This window comes from Sebastes umbrosus, chromosome 7 (assembly GCF_015220745.1).
Source record: "Sebastes umbrosus isolate fSebUmb1 chromosome 7, fSebUmb1.pri, whole genome shotgun sequence".
NCBI lineage: Eukaryota > Metazoa > Chordata > Actinopteri > Perciformes > Sebastidae > Sebastes > Sebastes umbrosus.
The window spans coordinates 10,766,228-10,786,505 of record NC_051275.1 but is presented as its reverse complement, the minus strand read 5'-3'; the positions used below and the strand labels follow the sequence as shown (position 1 = coordinate 10,786,505).

The 20,278-nt window shown below is 39.9% G+C and overlaps 2 protein-coding genes across 8 annotated transcripts in view; both read left to right on the top strand.

The window, feature by feature from the left end:
* Positions 1–1,129: 1,129 nt before the first annotated feature.
* On the top strand, positions 1,130–11,729 carry ppm1da (protein phosphatase, Mg2+/Mn2+ dependent, 1Da). The gene is made up of 6 exons (XM_037775265.1): positions 1,130–1,801; positions 5,268–5,496; positions 7,517–7,641; positions 8,126–8,307; positions 8,539–8,763; positions 9,161–11,729. The coding sequence occupies exons 1-6, from the start codon at positions 1,288–1,290 to the stop codon at positions 9,602–9,604; spliced, it is 1,719 nt and encodes a 572-aa protein (XP_037631193.1). The 5' UTR covers positions 1,130–1,287; the 3' UTR covers positions 9,605–11,729.
* Positions 11,730–13,655: 1,926 nt separating this feature from the next.
* The window catches only part of brip1 (BRCA1 interacting protein C-terminal helicase 1), an 83,120-nt gene continuing 76,497 nt past the window's right edge, over positions 13,656–20,278 (top strand). For 2 of the 7 annotated variants that reach the window (XM_037775258.1, XM_037775261.1), the window contains exons 1-6: positions 13,657–13,940; positions 14,130–14,236; positions 16,182–16,293; positions 16,675–16,896; positions 17,419–17,564; positions 18,907–19,035. In XM_037775258.1, coding sequence (XP_037631186.1) covers positions 14,144–14,236; positions 16,182–16,293; positions 16,675–16,896; positions 17,419–17,564; positions 18,907–19,035 — 702 coding nt within the window. In that variant the 5' untranslated portion in view covers positions 13,657–13,940; positions 14,130–14,143. Of the gene's footprint in view, positions 13,966–14,129; positions 14,237–16,181; positions 16,294–16,674; positions 16,897–17,418; positions 17,565–18,906; positions 19,036–20,278 lie in introns of those variants that run through there. The other 5 variants (XM_037775259.1, XM_037775262.1, XM_037775264.1 and 2 more) reach the window with 5 other exon arrangements.

Here is a 20,278-nt window from a genome sequence, read left to right as displayed (position 1 = left end):
TTCTCTCAAATTAGTAAATCGTTCCCTCAAGTTAGTAACTTGAGGGAACCGTTGTTTCTAGGGGGCTCCGTACATTCTTAGGGTTCCCATATTATGCTAATTTTCAGGTTCATACTTGTATTTTGTGTTTCTACTAGAACATGTTTACATGCTGTAATGTTAAAAAAAACGTTATTTTCCTCATACTGTTGGCCTTAATATGTCTGTATTCACCCTCTGTCTGAAACACTTGTTTTAGTGCATTTCAATGGGATGTGTTGCTAGGCAACAGCTTGGGTCCATGTTTTACTTCCTGTCAGCTGATGTTATTTACATACACTGCAACAGGAAATAGACTGGGACACATTTAGAATGTTTATGCTTAAAACCGTGTGGTCTAAATATTGTTACATTTGGGACATCACAAATGGACAGAAATCCAAACAGCTTGTTTCAAAAGCACAGTTTGGAATACTGGCTTGTGTGTATTTCTCCGTATATTGAGCGTTTTGATAGTTTAACAGTTTTTATAAAGATAAGATAAGATAAGATATTCCTTTATTAGTCCCGCAGTGGGGAAATTTGCAGTATACAGCAGCAAAGGGGATAGTGCAAAAAACAAGATGCATCAGCTAACACAGTAAAAAAGAGCTAAAAAAAGTGAAAACCATTTAAATAGAAGGAAGTATAAAAATAGGAGCAGTATATATAGTATGGACAATAAACAGACTATTAACAAAATTGCACAAGTGGAAAATGATATTACACAGTGAGAATGAATGAATGAATGAAATTCCACCTGAAAATATCAACTTATTGTCAGTTTTTTTGCTGTGTAAGTGGTCTACTGGGGGCAGTGCTGGTTGTGGAGTCTGACAGCTGCAGGAAGGAAGGACCTGCGATAGTGCTCCTTCACACACTTTGGGTGGAGCAGCCTGTCGCTGAAGGAGCTCTCCAGTGCTGAGATGGTGTCCTGCACTTAAACCTGCTTTATAATATAAAAGACATGAAAATCTCACTTTTTACAATATGGGACCTTTAATAATTTTAGACACATTTCTGGTGCACGTGGTTGCACATGTATGGTTCAGTACCTGCGATTAACCTCTAGAGGGCAACAGTTGCGTCATCGCTGCCACGTCGACGTGCTATAGAAGAAGACAGATTGTGACGTCATCGCGTTTGAGCATGCCTACTACGCTCGAACATAAACAAAGGCAGGACGCTTCGCTGCAATAAACTCTCCTCTTCTGCTCTTTTAAACGCTAACAGAGCCGACAGATTGGCGAGCGACTTATCCCTGCAGCCATGGATAACGCGTTACTGATGCGAGTGAGTGTGTTCACCGACCAAGGAGGCAGGAAATACATGGAGGACGTGACCGAAGTCATAGTGGAGCCCGAGCCGGGAGACGACGAGCCGATGTCGGGTGAGCCAGAGGAGAGCAGCGACACGGTGGTTCCTCTGGCTGCGGTCACACATCATCCACACCGGAACCGTGGACCCGGTGTGTCCCCGCAGGTTGCACCGTGTGAACCTCTACGAGAGCAAAGTATATTAGTGGAGACGTCTTTACCGGGAGGTCCGAGCCTCCCGCCGCTGCTAGCCGAGCCGAGCACCGGGAGTCCTTCCCGCCGCTCCGTCGCGTTCTTCGCGGTGTTCGACGGGCACGGAGGTCGGGAGGCTGCGCAGTTTGCCCGGGAGTACCTGTGGGAGCTGATGAAGAAGCAGCGGGGCTTCTGGTCCGACTGCGACCGGGAGGTCTGCGCGGCTATACGCAAAGGATTCATAGCCTGCCACCACGCCATGTGGAAGAAGCTACGTGAGTTTAACCATCAACCTTACTAAGTTATGACATATAATCAGCCGTCTATAGGGGCTTCCTTCACCGGGCTGAGGAGCATGAACATCCCGCCAGACTGCAACATCTGTGGCCTGACGGTAAAAGTTTGTACTGGTTCGTAGACTAGCTATCTCACAGAAAAGCCCAATTTACCATCATATTCTATGGCTTAGTAAAGTCATACTGTTTTGGCTGTGTAGCCATGTACAACCTCAATTCATTGACACTATGTTGTGTCTTTGTTTCTGTTGCTATTTACATATAAAACATTGTATAGGGCTAACAGTTTTAGCAACAGAGCTAACGAAGTTAGCAGTAGCCACTGGTTCACTTCTCTCCAAACAAAGCCTGCTGCCACAGCGGACAACACGTTACCTGCTCACAAGTTATTATATATAGATATATATATATATATATGTATGTGTATATATGTATATGTGTGTGTATATATATGTATATGTATATACATGTATATGTATATATGTATATGTATGTATGTATGTATATATATGTATATGTGTGTATATATGTATATGTGTGTATATATATGTATATATGTATATATGTATATGTATGTATGTATGTATATATATGTATATGTGTGTATATATGTATATGTGTGTATATATATGTATATATGTATATATGTATATGTATGTATGTATGTGTATATATATATGTGTGTATATATATATATATATATATATGTGTGTATATATATATATATATATATATGTATACATATATGTGTATATATATATATATATATATATATATATATATATATATACATATATATATATATACATATATATACACACATACACATGTATATATATGTATATATATATATATATATATATATATATATATATATATATATATACATATATATATATATATATATACATATATATACACACATACACATGTATATATATGTATATATATATATATATGTATATGTGTGTATATATATATATATATATATATATATATACACATATATATATGTATGTATATGTGTGTATGTATATATATATATATATATATATATATATATATATACACATATATATATATGTATATATATGTGTGTATATATATATATATATATATATATATATATATACACATATATATATGTATATATATGTGTATATATATATATGTGTGTATATAAACTGGAAAAACAAAGTTCGGAAACTTGTGTTTGGTGGATTACTTCTTTGTTGTTACAATGCTAATTGGCATTGTATTTTACATCGTTGGAAAGCCTGTTTATCTACCTTTGCAATGATGTGTAACTTGTAAGGATCATGCATTTGTGGGATGAGCAGCACAGCTGATTATGTGGGGAGCGCCCAAGAAAAATTTGCCAAAATGCTCCGTCAATGGTAAACAGTGTATTCTCCTGTTGGTATTGACTCTTGTTTTCAGTTGTTTGGTGGATTGGATGATTGAACTCTCTATCAGTAACAAGGAACAAACAAGACATATTGGCAATTTTACACTTTATTCATTTAATACACCGTCAGGAGCCTCAGTAGCGGTGGAAGATCCATACGCAGCCACAACAGCCTGGCACCTCCTCCTCATGCTGGTCACCAACCTGGTCACATGTTGCTGTGGGATAGCGTTCCATTCCTCAACCAGGATTCGTTGCAGGTCAGCCAGCGTGGTTGTGTTGGTCACTCTAACACGTACAACACGTACAGCACGCCCAAGCTGATCCCACAAGTGTTGAATTGGGTTGAGGTGTGGACTCTTGGCAGGCTGTTCCTTTCTCTCTACTTCCACATTGTGGAGGTAGTCTGTGATAACCCTGGCTCTGTGGGGGCGAGCGTTGTTTCTTGGAGGATGAAGTTAGGTCCCAGATTGTGGAGATATGGGATCGCCACTGGCTGCAGAATCTCATCTTGATATCTCACTGCATTGAGATGGCCTTCAATGATGACAAGCCTTGTTTTGCCAGTGAGGGAGATGCCCCCCCACCACACCATGACACTGCCCCCACCAAAAGCTGTTACTCCATTGGTGCAACAATCAGCATAGCGTTCTCCGCGTCGTCTTCATACTTTGACCCTGCCATCCAACTTTGGCAGACAGAACCTGGACTCATCACTGAACATGACATTCCCCCACATGTTCAGGTTCCATTGTCTGTGTTGTCGACACCAGCGCAAACGGGCCTGACGGTGAAGGGCAGTCATTGCAGGCTTCCTGGTAGCCTTATGAGAATACACTGTTTATCATTGGCAGAGCATTTTGGCAAATTTTTCTTGGGTGCTACCTACATAATCAGCTGTGCTGCTCATACCACAAATGCATGATCCTTACAAGTTGGACATCATTGCGAAGGTAAATAAACAGGCTTTCAAACGATGTAAAATACAATGACCATTAGCATTGTAACAACAGAGAAATAATCCACCAAACACAAGTTTCCGAACTTTGTTTTTCCAGTATATATATATATATATATATATATATATGTGTGTGTATATATATATATATATGTGTGTGTGTGTGTGTATATATATATGTATGTATGTATGTATGTATGTGTATGTATATGTATATATATATGTATGAATGTATATTATAATAATACATATAAATATATATATATATTATAATATATATAATAATTATATATATATATATAATATATATAATAATTATATATATATATATATATAATATTTTATTGTTTTCTTTGTTCTCGCTATACCTTTGGTATTGTATATTTTGTTACATTTACATATTTCGTTATTACCCATTATAAAATCCTATTGAATGTTGAAGTAGCCGGTGTATGTGTGTGTGTGTGTGCTGTGTTACATGTCTGGACATGTCAGCTGCTTTACAACAGTGGTGTTTACACACAGTGTCTGTAAAGCGCATGACTGACTGTGATCACATAGGAAAGACTTGCTCCAGGACAGACTGTGTCCAATAAAGTAACCTAAAGGTCACAGTGTTATCGCCAGGTTCAATACATAGAATAATCTATGATGGAGATTAGCAATAGATATAGATAGATAGATAGATAGTAACTTTATTGATCCCGAGGGAAATTTAAGTTTCCAGCATCACAATTCCATAGTGCAAAACATGTTAGTAAAAAGACAGTAAAAAAGTTAGTAGTGCAAAGTACAAAGTACAAAAAAATATACCAGATATAAAAATACAACTACATGAAGAAAACTGTTAAAACTGAATATAGCGCAGGGTAACAGCTGAGATACACGACTATTAAAAAGTGCAGAAGAGACTGTTAAAAATGAGTATAGTGCAGGGTAACTCCAGTAGCTTAGTCTATGAAAGTGCACTGTATGCCTTATTATCTGTCCTGCAGACCGTCCTCCTTATGTGTACTTCAGGGGGAATGAGCAGTTTATAAGCAGTAAATATATACATTTTCTCTATTTCATCTTCTCAGCTGAATGGCCAAAGACACTCACTGGCCTTCCCAGCACATCGGGCACCACAGCTAGCGTAGTGGTCATCCGAGGAAACCGCATGTATGTGGCCCACGTTGGGGACTCGGCAGTGGTTCTAGGGGTCCAGGATGACCCCACAGACCCATTCATCAGAGCTGTGGAAGTCACACAAGACCACAAACCAGAACTACCCAGAGAGAGGGAGCGTATTGAAGGTCTGGGAGGGAGGTAAGGATTAACCCACAACGCACCTTGCCTCTACATTGTATTGACATATAATAGTAACTTTACTTGTGTTGTCTGATGTAGTGTATATCCTGCATGCATTGGAATGAGTATTTTTGAAGCCTGGCCAGCACGTCATTGCTCAGAACACATAACCAAAAATATAGCTGCCAGAGGGGTCAGCGTTGAATCAAACTGATGTATGGTTATTTCTTGGACCAAGACTATGGCTGTATTCAAAACCTCATATTATACTAGTAGTACAACCTCATACTATACTAGTAGTATGTACTGATTTGGCCAAAATGTAGTATGTAGTATGCGAACAAAAGCAAAATCCACAGTGTGTCAAAAATACTCGGATGTTGTACTGATTCGGAAAAAATCTCCAGTATGCATCGGACCAGTCTACCTCACCTACTTTATCCCACAATGCAAAGCGCTGGACCGTTACAGGCTACAGTTACAACAACAACAGCAGCCAAAAACAGCGAACATCTGCTCCAACGTTTTCGGAGTTTAGAAGCTCCACAAACTGCCGTGACAGCTAGCTGGCGCCTGCCGGGGTCCCTACCTCTCTAGCCGGGCGGTCACGCTCACAGACCGCTATGAGCTGGCTGGAGCTCTCTGGAGACCGGTCTGTAGACGAGGGGCTTTATTTCCTTGTTGATGAATGGTTTGTTTAAATATCACAACACAGATGTCCATTATAAATTAACAGGAACCTGTGGTTAATCTGCCTTTTTGGGGTTGAAAAGCTTTACAATCACCCGCGGGCATAGCTCGCTCGCCAGCCAGCCAGGGACGCTCACAGAACGGCTACAGAGCAGCTGAGTAGAAAGGGAAGAGGAGAGGGAAAGAGCAACCTCTGACGGGGCAGAGAGATATCTGTTGAGACAACATGACCCTTTTTAACATTACTCTAATATCTGGAGGGAGATCAGTCCACTGTTTTGTTGCTGTAACTGAAAAAGCAGTTTGAGGAATGTAAATTTTGTCAAGCAATATATTTCCCGTCTCCCCTCGTTGATGATCCTGTTTGTCTGACTTCACTATGAGCTGTTAGAATAAATAGTTTAAACCTGCAGTATCTTATAAAGTAAACTAACGAAACATAAACAACAAAATCAAAGTTGTATTTTTCGATAATATTGTAATAGTGGTACAAGTTTGTTTATTTGTCCATTGATTCAAGAGCTAGTATAAAGGCTGGAGCCTGGCCTAGCATGTTGCAAATACTGCATACTGCTGAGGAACGCAGTAAATAGTACATACTGCATACGGCGTTCATCAGTAGTATGCAGTAGGCGGTAACAGCTTATTCATTCTCACGACCCCCATCAGCCGCCATCTACAACAAAACAGCGATTGTAACCAAGAAGCACCTCTTTTGCACAATAGCAGATCAAAGTGTTATCTGCCTCAAAGGATAAATGTCCTTTATACTGTCTGTGGCATGTCTACTGATAAGATGTTGTTGTAGGGATAGGGCCCTGGATGGCTTGACAACAACCAAACTTTTATGCTTACATGACAGGGTACACTCCACAGCTTTAAAGGGGATTTATTGTTGCCCGTTAAGTGGTGACTGCATTGCAATGGACCTACGCATGTAGCTGTAGGTAATCCAGCTTTACTGCATAACATAACAAGATGTAAAGATGGATGCATTTGATTTATTCATGTTGTTGGGAATGCCAGCATGCTGTGCAGTATATGATAAAGCTAGTGAGGAGAAGTGCTGCTTTAAAATCATATTACGGAAATTAAACATTAGGCCTGGGCAGTAGGGATGTGGAATCTAACATCAATCATATTTGGTATACATAGTTATGTGATTATCATTATATTTGTGGGACAATCTTACTTCAACTCAACATGTCAATGCAAATCACCTACCACTGTAGTGACCCTAAATTATTTGTCTTTGTAGGTTTGCAGGTAATGAAAGTAAATGTGTGGATACTTTGCTCCAAGTCAGTGGCAACTTCTCTCTTCTCTCCCTTCCTCTATATGCTAACAGTGTTATCAAGAAATCTGGAGTGAACCGGGTCGTCTGGAAGAGGCCGAGGCTGAGTCACAACGGCCCAGTCCGTCGGAGCACCATCATTGACCAGATACCATTCTTGGCAGTAGCCCGAGCTCTAGGTAGGAAAAGTAACCATCACAGTTATCTCAGTGAATAACCTGTTCGCAACTTGGCAGCACGAATGAATGACTAGAATAACGTTGTTTTTGTCTGGTCATGAAAAAATGGCCAATTATGAAACAATAAAACCTCAGTGTAGTAAAAGCGGGCTTATTAGAAGGAGCTATCAGTTATCATCAGAGATGTAAGAGAGTACACAGAGTTCTGACATACGAGTGTAGATCATTCCAGAGTTTTTGGGCCCCACTGGTCAATAATTGTTTGTCTTCAGTCTAGTTCAGGGCTAATCCATTCAGGAAAACAGGGATTTATTGCTAGAGTCAGCACAGGTTTATAAAAGTGTTTGTTTTTTTTTGTTGCCAAACTGAGACAGCTGGCTTTTGTGCAGAATTTTTAGACAAGCTGACGATTGGGAGGGCAGTCATCACGGAGTGTTTGTTAAGACTAGTGGTGCTTTCAGCTAAGTTTCTCTTCTCTGCACAGGTGATCTGTGGAGCTATGACTTCTACAGCGGGGAGTTTGTGGTTTCTCCAGAGCCAGACACTAGTGTGGTGACCCTTGACCCCAGAAAACACCGCTACATCATCCTGGGCAGCGATGGTCTGTGGAACATGGTGCCACCTCAAGAGGCTATCTCCATGTGTCAAAACAACGACGAGGCAATGGTGAGTGGAGAGCTACTTCAGCAAAGATTTGTTTCTGTAAAGGATATGTTACTCTATAGATGGATGGCTGTCTTTCCTACCTGCCTGGCTTGTGGTCTGTTGTAGACTAAAGGTTAGATTAGTAAACATGATCAAAAGGCCCTATAATCATATTTGAAATAATAATCTAACAGAGTAATGTCCACTTCATATCAGACCGTGTCACTGTAATAACAACCTTCCATGCTGCAGGCACCATGCGGGGTATCGAGTGCACGGCAGCTGGTCAGCCACGCTCTGCTGCGGTGGCGCCAGCGCATGTTACGAGCTGACAACACCAGCGCCATCGTTATCGCCCTGCAGGAGCCTGGGTCCTCCCAGGACACGCTGCACCATGAGGAGGTGCTGCTTGACCTGGCCAAGGTGTCCCAGTGTCCTCCCACCTCCATATCTCGCGCTGACACTCCTCTCCTTCAGGTGAGGGCAGGATGACACACACAAGAATTCCCAAATAATGAACCACAGTGTGGGATATTAAGGCATTATTGGGGGAGTGTAACAAGATTAGGGCTTTTAATTTCGAGAAGTTTCCTGGTTAATGTTCTACATTAAGAAAATTGAGAAAGTGTTGAATTCCCACAGTCTATGCCGGATGAAGGTCACGCTGTCAAAGTGTCATTACCTTTACAATTATACATGCAAGATTAATATATTTTGTAACATGACAAATTTACACACACTCAAGAAGTCCTTAGCCCTACTGTTCAAACCTTAAGCATTTTGCCTGTTTAAGTAGACATGAATTGTTTTGTGTGGTATTGTGAATATTTAAAGTTTGTCCTCACTGTTTGGTTTTGAACCTGTTCTCCTGCAGCGGCCTCTAGAGGAAGACTCTCCCTCTGCTATGTGTGAGCTCCTCCCTACCTTGGAGCGACGGGACGGACTATCAGGAAGCAACAGCCTGTACCACCTGTATCTGTCTGACCCGTTCAGTCTGACTCCACTGTTTCCAAACAGTAGTGCTGAGTTGCCCAGTCAGTCCAGTCCCACTGACAGGACAGTTGGCAGCAGGACACCCAACAGCAAAAGAACTATTGACGGATCACCATCACCATCACCATCACCATCACCATCACCATCACCATCACCATCACCATCACCATCACCATCATCAGGCCGGTCGGCTAAGAAGGCCCGACGCAGGACAGCTCACAGGCCGCCTCTGGTCCAACACAACGCAGATAAAAAACAGAAGGAGTCCAATAACGTCTCCCCAATTCTCCAACAGCATAACAAGACCACAGTGTGTGTGTGCTGAAACACACACAGAGACACATCAACCTGCTGCCTTGTACTGTCAACCTTGTCTCCAGTGGCGTTTTCTCTTCCTCATGTTGTCCTGCACATTGTCACAGTGCAAACCAGCCTTTGCTGTAGAGGTTGACATGTCTTCTTGTTCAGCACACATTTGAAAATTGAAGGAGTGCTCATTTCCACAAGACAATTTGTGTCTTTGTTTCAAAATTCCTTCCTGAAATGCTGATTATATGTGTCTTAATGAGTCTTCTTTCTGGTGACACGTATATGAAATACGTATGACTAATGATGCTGGTGTAAATATTATGCATTTTATAGCTGAGTATTGAGTAACTGTTCATTTAAAACAAAATTATATTTTTTATACATTCTTGTATTGTATGATGATAAAACATGAACATTTAGATGAGCTCCAACACAGCTTTTCATCTCCTTTACACTCTCTCCATATACCATTGTGTGTACTCCTGTGTTTAAACATATTTATGTATTTTTATTCTCAGCATTTTATTCTTATCACTGGAGATTTGTCTTGAATATAAACTGAAGGTGCTGCTACAGTCACAGACCAGTAAGCTACTACATTGTGTATATTGATATATAAATATATGTAATAAGTGTTGGTAGCATTTTTCTTCTTTGAGAGTTTGCATTTAACACAACACATCTACCCCTGTGAGGTTTCAAATAATGGAAGGTGTTTTTAAGTTTTAATTTACACAATGCATCTCTCTTAATCATATTACAATGTTGTAATTTGTAATGAAGCATTAGAGTGGTAATGTTGTCTAGAAGGGATCCCGTGAGATGGTTATGGTTAGGCATTGAGCTTGAATAGTGAAGGTAAGGATAGGTCATCGGGCAGCGAGTCTCACAAAAGTTTTTGCAGATCTCAGATTAGATTTTGCAATTTGCGGGTTACCTTCTAGACACGACCCTTTACGGTTGCGTTTTTTGGTGTCTTCACTTCCCCTGAGCCAGCTTTGCCCATTCATACATCAAGTAGTGATTTTCTATGTTTCCTAGAATGCCTTTCAGCAGCTCTCTGCTGTGCTGAAGCTTTTGCAGAAGTTGATATGTCTGTCTCTACAATGATGGATTTCTCCCTCTGCGTTTGCTTTGCCCAGGTGACTTCCTTTGGTTCTGAGGGACCGACACAAAAACCTGATGTTTACAATCAATGTCAATGATTATTTTGTTCTGCCAGACGTCCATTGTGGCTGCACTGGATGTATCAGTGATGTCACGTTGTTTGACCATCTGTGAGAACAAGAAAAATGCTCCATCTCAAGCATGTTGGTACCTACAGACGGGGTTACCTCGCATCACCAGGCCATCCTGCTCCCTTGTTATATCTTATTTACAACAAGGCAATAGCTGTTATTTCTGTTTTGTTTAGGCTGACTGAGGTTTCTTTAGCATTCTGCTTACACAAGCCAATGTCCCTCCATGCTGCAGCTTCAGTTGTATAGTTACTGATGTATGCACAAGGCTCATTTGTGAGTAAATACACAATGCATGGACTTTCTAAAAGAATATTTTTGCACTATTATGGTGACCTTTGAGAATGATGCAGCTGGGAATGGATGACATGATTGGAGTCTAAAATGAAAACACAGAAAATGTAGGATATTTAAACTTTAATAAGTAGAAGGGAATCCTCATTAATCTGAGTAGAGTTTGCAGAGCGTGGCTGTGCCCCCTTTTCACAGATTTAGATGAGAACTATTCAATGAAAAAATAATAGACCATTACACAAATTAGATGTCTAAATCTTTGTAAAACGTGTTACATGTTGATGTATTTTTACTGAACTAAGTGCAATTTGTAACAGGAATTTGTAGCATTATGAATTGGTTCAAAAATATTGTACAAGGAGTGATAATGTTACTGTTATTTTGCTCTGGATCCCTGTGTGACTTCTATTTATGTAGTTTTTGTTTTTTCATAAATCTTAGTATACTCATTTACTCTGTTTAATAATGACATTCCTGATTCAGATGGCCGTGCTAACAGCCTAATGTGCATGTGTACAGTGTAAATGTAAAAAAACACTTCTCCGGAAATGAACCTATTTAAATAAAAAGCTCTCTGAAGTAAAGCGATTACTATTCTTTGCAAGTTGATTGCAGCTTATTTTTAATTGTTAATGTCTTCTGCTTGTTTCTGCTCTTGATAAGAGTGTAAAACATAACAGCCCTCAATGGTCTCATGCTGAGGAAATCACTTTAAATTTCAGCGGTTTTCTTTGAATACTAAAATTCGAATGTTACATTTTGATTCTGCCCTCTCATGACACCCATATTGAGAAATATAATTCAACATTGCATCTTACAAAAATATCCTCCCTGCTCCCCTTTTTGATTTTGTAACACTTTTTTTTTGTGGCATTTTCACCTTAATTCTGCTACTGCCAATTTTACACACCGTCTTAATGCTTTACAAAATATATATGTTTTTTTCTCATCCCTGTCCCATTACTATGTCATGAGGAAAATATGTATTTTTCCATTGAGATCTTATCATATCAAGATAAAACAATCAGGAAATGGAGGTATAAATTGGACCATCCTGTAAAAACAGAGGAACACTGGGACTGGGATGGTGTTTTAGAGCTGAAGTAGGTGAGATGGTCTGGTGTCCATCTGCTGTCTATGAGAGCCGGCTGTCAATGACTGGCGAACTCCGACCAAACGGTCAAACTAAGCAGCGCTGATCAAATATGAAACAATATTCTGTTACTGTAATGCCTATTTCTCTCCTCAGATTTTTTCAGAAACATCTTGTAGTGTACTGTTTAGCTGTAAAGTGAGAGAGTTTGTGACCCGGCAGCCATGTTGAGATCTGTTGAGGAAATACCAAGCACCGCCCACCAGCCAGAGTACAGCCAATAGGAACGCTCTCTCTCTGAAATGACCTGTGATTGGTCAAAGTCTCCAGTCACAGGCTAGATTTGTTAAAGCCTGAAAACAGAGCCATGAGGAGGAGCAGAAGTCTAGTTTTCTCTCACAACACTTGAATTACAATATGCTGAAAGGTTATTGTGATTTTTTCCCCCAATGATACCAACAATATACTGCCTACTGCCACATGGCAGGAGGGCCGAGCCCTAAACGGATGTTTACTGATGTCACTTCCGTTGTGTTTGTCAAGATGCAGCCAGCAGGCCACTCTACGCATTTCAAAATAAAAGCGTAAATTTATCACAAGTATTGGTAACATTACGTACCCAGTGAAAACGAGCAGGATGAAGACTTTCAGTAACGGACTCAGGCTGCCTGAGGGTCAGGCCTGAAAAAAATAAAAAAGGGCACCAGCTGCACAGGACGTTTTCTAGCATGTAGGACAGCCCCATAACCTATGATCTGGAACTGCATCGTTCTCTCAATTTTAAGGCCACCCCCTTAAAGGTCCCATATTATAAAAAAGTGAGATTTTCATGTTTTTTTATTATAAAGCAGCAGGCTTAAGTTCTATATAAATACTGTGAAAGTATCGAAACGCTCAATCCACAAATAAATACACACAGCCCGTATTCAGAAACTCTGCATTTGAAACAAGCCGTCAGGATTTCTGCCCATTCGCGATGTCACAAATATACAATATTTAGACCCTTGACACAATTTTGAACGTAAACATTCTAAATGTGTCCCAGTTTATTTCCTGTTGCAGTGTATGTGAATGTCATCAGCTGACAGGAAGTACACATGGACCCAAGCTGTTGCCTAGCAACGCAATTATGTTGCAATTTCATCGAAATCTGCTAAAAACGGAGCTTTTCAGACAGAGGGTAAATACAGGCATATTCAGGCCGACAGTTTGAGGAAAATAAAGTTTTTTTTAACATTACAGCATGTAAACATGTTCTAGTAGAAACATAAAATACAAGTATGAACCTGAAAATGAGCACGATATGGGACCTTTAAGGCGTTGTCTCTACTGGATGGTTGAGTCCATCAGTGAAGACTTTGCTCCAAAGTATTTTAGAAAGAAATGACAGACTTTTACTTCCAACACATTCCTTTGATATTTAACAATCAGGGTTTTATTTTGAAAGCAACTGTAGGAAGTGCACCACTGTGCTTCCTTTGAAGTGGTCCGATGTGATTTTTGAGAGCGGGAAGAATCCTGGGTGGAAGTACAGTGAACCTAAACAGCTGGTGCTAAATTAGTGTCTTACAGCCTACTGTCGGGACATTTCAGACAGTACTGGTTACCAGTTTAACCATGATATATATATATACCAGTAATGAGTCAAAGTAACGGCGGAAAACTTAGCATTAGCTGTTGCTAGGCAGTTGGTAATAACGTTATTTAGCTATATAGCTAACAAGCAGGTAAGGTGACAGCTTACACGGACAGGTGAACAGTGAACACTAACGTTTGTTAAACAAACAGTGTTAGTTGTGTGCGACAGTACAGTAGCTTAGCTTGTGAGATAAAGAGTTGCAGTGACTGACATTACACTAAGGTGTCTGTATAATATGTAACTGTGTGATGTTGTTGTAGATACTGCTGTGAAGCAGAAGGACAGAGCAGCATGGCTTCATCCTCAGTGGAGTACACCATTGGAGGGGTGAAGATCCACTTCCCCTGCAAGGCCTACCCATCCCAGCTGGCTATGATGAATTCAGTGAGTAAAAACCATCACCAACTTGATAAACTAACCCAGTTAAGTGGACTTTTAAAAAAAAAAAAAAAAAAAAAAATGTTTTATTTGTACATAAATATAAAAGTGCACAAAATCCAGTCAATGAAAAAAACAAACAAGAAATGTGTCAAGAGAGGTCAAGGAGACACAGGCTTATACAAAGGACCTCCCCCCGACCCCAGGAGAAAAAAACAATAACAATAAAAAAAGGAAGAAAAATCTAAACTAACATCATTTTAAAAATACAACGAAAGTTAAAGAACAACAAGAAGTACACAAAATGTGCAGAAAAACCCTAACCAAACAGTGGAAAACAATCCAATAAAAACAATGAAATACATACAAAACACAGTACAGAAGAAAAGAAAATATATCTAAACATATCAAAAGATAATTAGACATCATGAATTAAATGTGATGATAATCCCCTTTTAAAATGTTCTTAGGATAACGAGCTCTTGATAACATGTATTTTGGTGTTCCATATTTGTACACCACGGTATCTGAGGGAGTACTGGCCATGTTTTGTTTTGTAAAAAGGCAGGTGAAGATGATTAACCTGTCTAGTATTATGTGAATGAATTTGAGAATTAGATTTAAAGAATTAGATTTAAAGACGTGCATACTATGTGGGCCTATTATAATTTACAGGGAAGTATTGGCTCGTCACACAAGTAATAATGAGACAATACCACATTTGTAAATCTGAAATAGAATTACGTCATAAGGAAGTACTTTACATAGTTATGAGACTCAATTATATTTGTTAAAAGGCCCATTAGTTGTTCTAACCATAAACCTTTTATGACACTGGTGGCATCAGCCGTTTTTTATGGAGTGGTCTGCTGGGGCAACAGCAGCATCTCGGCTGCGGAGAGGAAGAGACTAAACAGAGTAATCAGGAAGGCCAGCTCTGTCCTGGGATGCCTCCTCGACACAGTGGAGGTGGTGGGAGAGAGGAGGATGATGGCTAAGCTGTCATCCATGATGGAGAATGACTCCCACCCCATGCAGTACACCATCTCAGCACTGGAGAGCTCCTTCAGCGACAGGCTGCTCCGACCAAAGTGTGTGATGAAGCGCTATCGCAGGTCCTTCTTTCCTGCAGCTGTCAGACTCCACAACCAACAGTGCTCCCAGTAGACCACTTAGACACCAAAAAAACTGACAATAAGCTGATATTTTCACGTGGAATTTCATTTCATTCTCACTGTGCAATATCATTTTCCACTTTTGCAATTTTGTTAATGGTCTGTTTATTGTCAATACTGTATACTGCTCCGATTTTTATACTTCCTTCTATTTAAATGGTTCATATTTTGTTACACTTTGTTTAGCTCTTTTTTTTACTGTGTTAGCTGATGCATCTTGTTTTTTTGCACTATCCCCTTTGCTGCTGTACACTGCAAATTTCCCCACTGCGGGACTAATAAAGGAATATCTTATCTAATCTTATCTTATCCTATCTTACCCTCGACAGGCCGCCAGTCTATCACAGGGCGGAAGCATCTAGGCAAAGAACAATTCGCACACAATACAACACACACCTAGAGGCAATTTAAAGTTTTCAATTCACCTAACCTGCATGTCTCTGCGCTTTGGACAAGTGGAGGAGTCCTGCGCAAACACAAGAAGAACATGTAAACTCCTCACAGAAAAGCCTATTAATGTCACAGTAGAGATGGCACAGATTGATGCAGTATGTGGAACCTGAGTCAAACCCCAAGTTATATGTACTGTAGGTAGATATGTCTACCTGATTCTTAATGGTACATACAACCTGTTTGTGCCTTGGACTGTGTTGTGGGGTCTTGTCTTTAAATGTATGCATGGTAAAGATACAAATACCCTCAGAATGAAAAGAAAACCCACTAGTACTTGATATCGTGCAATATTTTAAGTGATTGTGTTTGTACCTTGTCTGCAGATCGTACGGGGACTGAACAACGGGCAGCACTGTTTGCTTGAGAGTCCCACAGGAAGTGGAAAGAGCTTGGCTTTGCTGTGCTCGGCTCTGGCCTGGCAGAAGGCTCAGTTTGGTATGTCTGCTCTGGCTGAGATCAAAGACAGAAAACAGTTGTATGAGCAAGTAGGCCTACTGGTATCCACAAACAAAATGTAAAAGCTGGTGCACTGATTAATTAGAGCAGAAGTCTGTCTTACACAGAGAGTGTCACTTGGATGTCTTCACCTTTGCATTTTCTTCATTCAGGTTTCATAAATTACAACATATAAACTTAAGCCAGATGATATATTTTTACAATATCTATAGTGATGTGAGACTAGATAAGACTTGTTTCTTTCTCACTACCTTCTTGTTTAAAAATATCTTCAGATTTTGACGATATCGCCTACATCATGTACTGGCCGAGAGTCAATGCCACTGATTGTAATATCTGTGTTTAATTGTGTGATGACAGCTAAACTACAAGAAGGAGGAAGCCTTGTGGAGGACAAGTGCCAGTCAGACAAAAACTGTGGAGACTATAAGAAGTCAGATGTCACCACCCCCTGTCAGTGTGTGTGCCACAGCAAAGCCAGCGGGACCACAGCTACAACAGCAGCCAAACCTGTTGTGGTGGACCTCACTGTGTCACCCTGCAAAGAGACGAAGCAGCCTCTGCATCAAGCACCTGAACATGGTTAGTATCTTTCAGTCCTTAATTTTATTTGTGGTAACATTGAAACATGCATAACGGTTATTTTTGCCTGAACCAGTCTCCCCTGTAGCACAGTGGTAGTTGGACATTTCAAATAGAGACACATTGATTTTTTTTGTGTTGGTTTTGTTTTACCGGATTCACACAATTTCCGAGTAAACAAAGGTACTTGTGATATCAAATAAAAACTATTTCTAGTTAAGTTTGATCAATTTGTGGAGATTTCTTCATGCTTTGACATAAAAAAAACAACTCAGGATTAAATCCACTGCGATTAACGGTACACAGGGGTCACGGTTCGGTTCATACCCCCATTTAGGAATCGGTACAGCAGAAAAAAAAAATTGCATACGGATCTGTTTTTTGTCATTTATTTTAGACATCGTCCTATCTTGACCCTTTTTACACAGATAAGATTTAACCGAGGGCTAGCCAGCAACTAAGCCATTTCCACACTTAATTTCTGTTACTGTATAATATAATATTGCATTTGGTGTGTTTCAGTGTCATCACCAGAAGAGTCGCAGCCCAAGAAACAGTCCATAGCCTCTCGTCTGTCTGAGAAGTTCCAGTCTTCCCTCAGCTCTGACCGGGAGAAGGACGACGACTTCCAGCCAGATAGGAAACGCATTCGCACTGCCGATAACAAGGTAGTTGTAGATGCCTTGTATATACCGTTACAGAATTTAGCGTATATCAAATTTAAAGGTATATTTACATATTACTGGTATTCCACAGAAAGGAATACCAGTATCTGCAGTGGTTTGATGAGATCGTTGTTTCGTTAGTAGTAGAATTGATGGTAGCTCACAGTACAGCGCTGTCAGAGTTTGCTGACTATCATAAAAATGTTATTGAGATACAAGTGATAAAATATGTAATACTCATTACACTGCCAGACCATCATATACAACATATGGCTGTGTAAATTAAGAATAAAAGAAAAGAGCAATTGGTACCAGTTTCTTGGTAAGGTTTCTTATGACAGCAAATTATATTTAAAGTAAGTATCATTTTCTGTTTGTACCAGGGACTTCATCAGCAGTGGGGAAACAGTGCGAATAGTGAATAACTGGCAGCACAACACATTCCAGATCCAAAGGCTGATCAAAAGCCTGGTTTCACAAGCCAAAAAGCAGCGAAATTCCAATATTTAGTATTACATATTCACTAAACTATTATAAATTGATTTCCTAATTAGCAAACTTAATTCTTTACATTGTAAAATTGGCAACGTAGTTATGTCAGTGACAGATCATTTTGAGTTAAGGGGATGTGAAAGGAGAGGTGCTATGCCGGAGAAGCATCTCAGTAAACATTATTAAACTTAGACCGAATTGACAAATGCTAAGACAAAGTAGAATTAACTTGAATCTTTAGTGTCTACTGAGTTAAGAGCATAAATCAGAATTGTATGCAGTCAGACACAGGCTAAATGTTGCACAGTATAACATGTAGGCTAAATGCTTAAGCGTGTACTATAGTTTAGTTTCCTAACCAAAAATTGTTTAAGCAAAATACTTCGATCACTAATTCTGAGTTTCTTTTAGGTATTAGATCAATACCCTCCTCTGTGTCCTTTTCACAAGTTTTCGCAATGTTGTTGGGGGTCACCATGGCTACATCAACACCAACATTTCCACTAGAGACGAGGAGCGGTTGTGACCACAGTCTGGTTGTGACACTACAAGTGTCCCACTTTCATGACCTCTTCCAGTTGTGTAAATGAAAACCGTACCAATAATACCCAAAATTTAATAAAAGCACAAAGAGCATTCAAATCGGGATATGATGTCATCCGTTACATCTCTAACAAACATTGCATTAATATATCACCTCTCCTGTCAGGTAACCACGCTTTATGAAAATGTGTCCTGATTAATAAGCTAGCTTTCTTGTGAAATAGTGTTTTTGTTTTTTTGTCAAAACTGTCTATAACTGGTTGACTAATGTGCAGCTCAGTGGAGTAAAGTTTCTGTGTTTGTTCCACAGAGCCGTAAAAGGCAGCGTCTGGAGCAGGGAGTGGTATTTCTAGATGATGAGCTGGAAAATGAGCCTCCGGGTCCACAGAGTTGGACCACAGAGCCAAGCCAAGCAGCTGGTCTGTCCTCATCATGCTGCGTGAGTACATTCCAGGCATAGATGCTGAGTTACACCAGTAATATGTCTTTACTGATACATGGGGCAAATATTGTCCATACATTTGGATAGGCACGTTTCAGAAGACATTTATACATACGTTATAACAGTTGGAGGGTTTCTCTGAAGCCAGCATTTGGAAACAGTTTTTTTGTTTACTTGCAGCCATAGAAGTCATCAGGAGATCAGTCTATCATTTTTACAGTTCAGGCATATCTCCATGAGACAGAGAGAGAAATTACACATCAATGCCTAGTTATTGTTTACATTAAATATCCCACTTTCTCCAAAAAAGGCTGAATACATGGGCAATACCAAAATATGTAGGCATGGTCCACCTGTACTAATCCACACTCCCTCCACAAGGAGCACTGGGTCCCAATACATTTGCATTAAAAACTGAATGTAATTATACCCCCGCGACAAAGTAATCGGGGGTATATAGTGCTCCGCGTGTCCGTCCGTCTGTTTTGTTTCCGGAGCAGAAATCTGAAACTATTTAATTTAGGAACCTCAAATGTGGGGAATGATGGTTGACAGTGTGGTCTAGTTGTGCCTTTTGGGAGTTAGAAATCCAGAATGCCCAAAATTTCAAAAACTTTTGGCACCCTGGACTTGAGGAAGGTGAGCTAATAACAAGCTAGATTGTGCTCAATAGACTAATTCCATTAGTTCCTAAAGAGCAAAACCTTTGGCCCTACTTTAGTAGGGGTCAAGCAGTGAGCGGGGGTATGTGAGCCATGCTCACTTTTGCCTTGTTTATTTTAGAAATATGAAATATTAATGGAAAATATTCAGTATCAGCATCTTTGATACCAAAATATTATTAACAAATCAAAGTATTGAATTCCAGGGCAGAAGCTGGTGTAACTGGTTTTGTTAATGATGTCTCAGTAAAGCCATTCCTGTAAGCCAGAATGCACAACATCAAGCCTCGGTAAATTGGACACCTGAGTGGAATGCAGTCGTCATTAATGGTATTAGTTACACCTTTGCTTTTCCTGCAGTGACATATCAAAATATCTGCTGTGAAAAAGGTCCATTGTGCATGCTGCTAGTACGCTGGTACGGTTTACCAAGACATTTAAATGGAACGGAGCCATTCTTATTATCACAAGTTTACAAGTGTGCTTGTCCTGCTATGGGATGTCAAAATGTCTGTTGTGAAAGAAGAAGAAGAAGAATTACTTTATTAGTCCCCTTTGGGATAACATGTCTTTTGCAC

Coding starts and splice junctions, on each gene's coding strand:
- ppm1da (XM_037775265.1), top strand. CDS start 1,288: ATGGATAACGCGTTACTGATGCGAGTGAGTGTGTTCACCGACCAAGGA. Junction 1,802..5,267: donor CGCCATGTGGAAGAAGCTAC/GTGAGTTTAACC, acceptor TCATCTTCTCAG/CTGAATGGCCAAAGACACTC. Junction 8,308..8,538: donor AAAACAACGACGAGGCAATG/GTGAGTGGAGAG, acceptor TCCATGCTGCAG/GCACCATGCGGGGTATCGAG.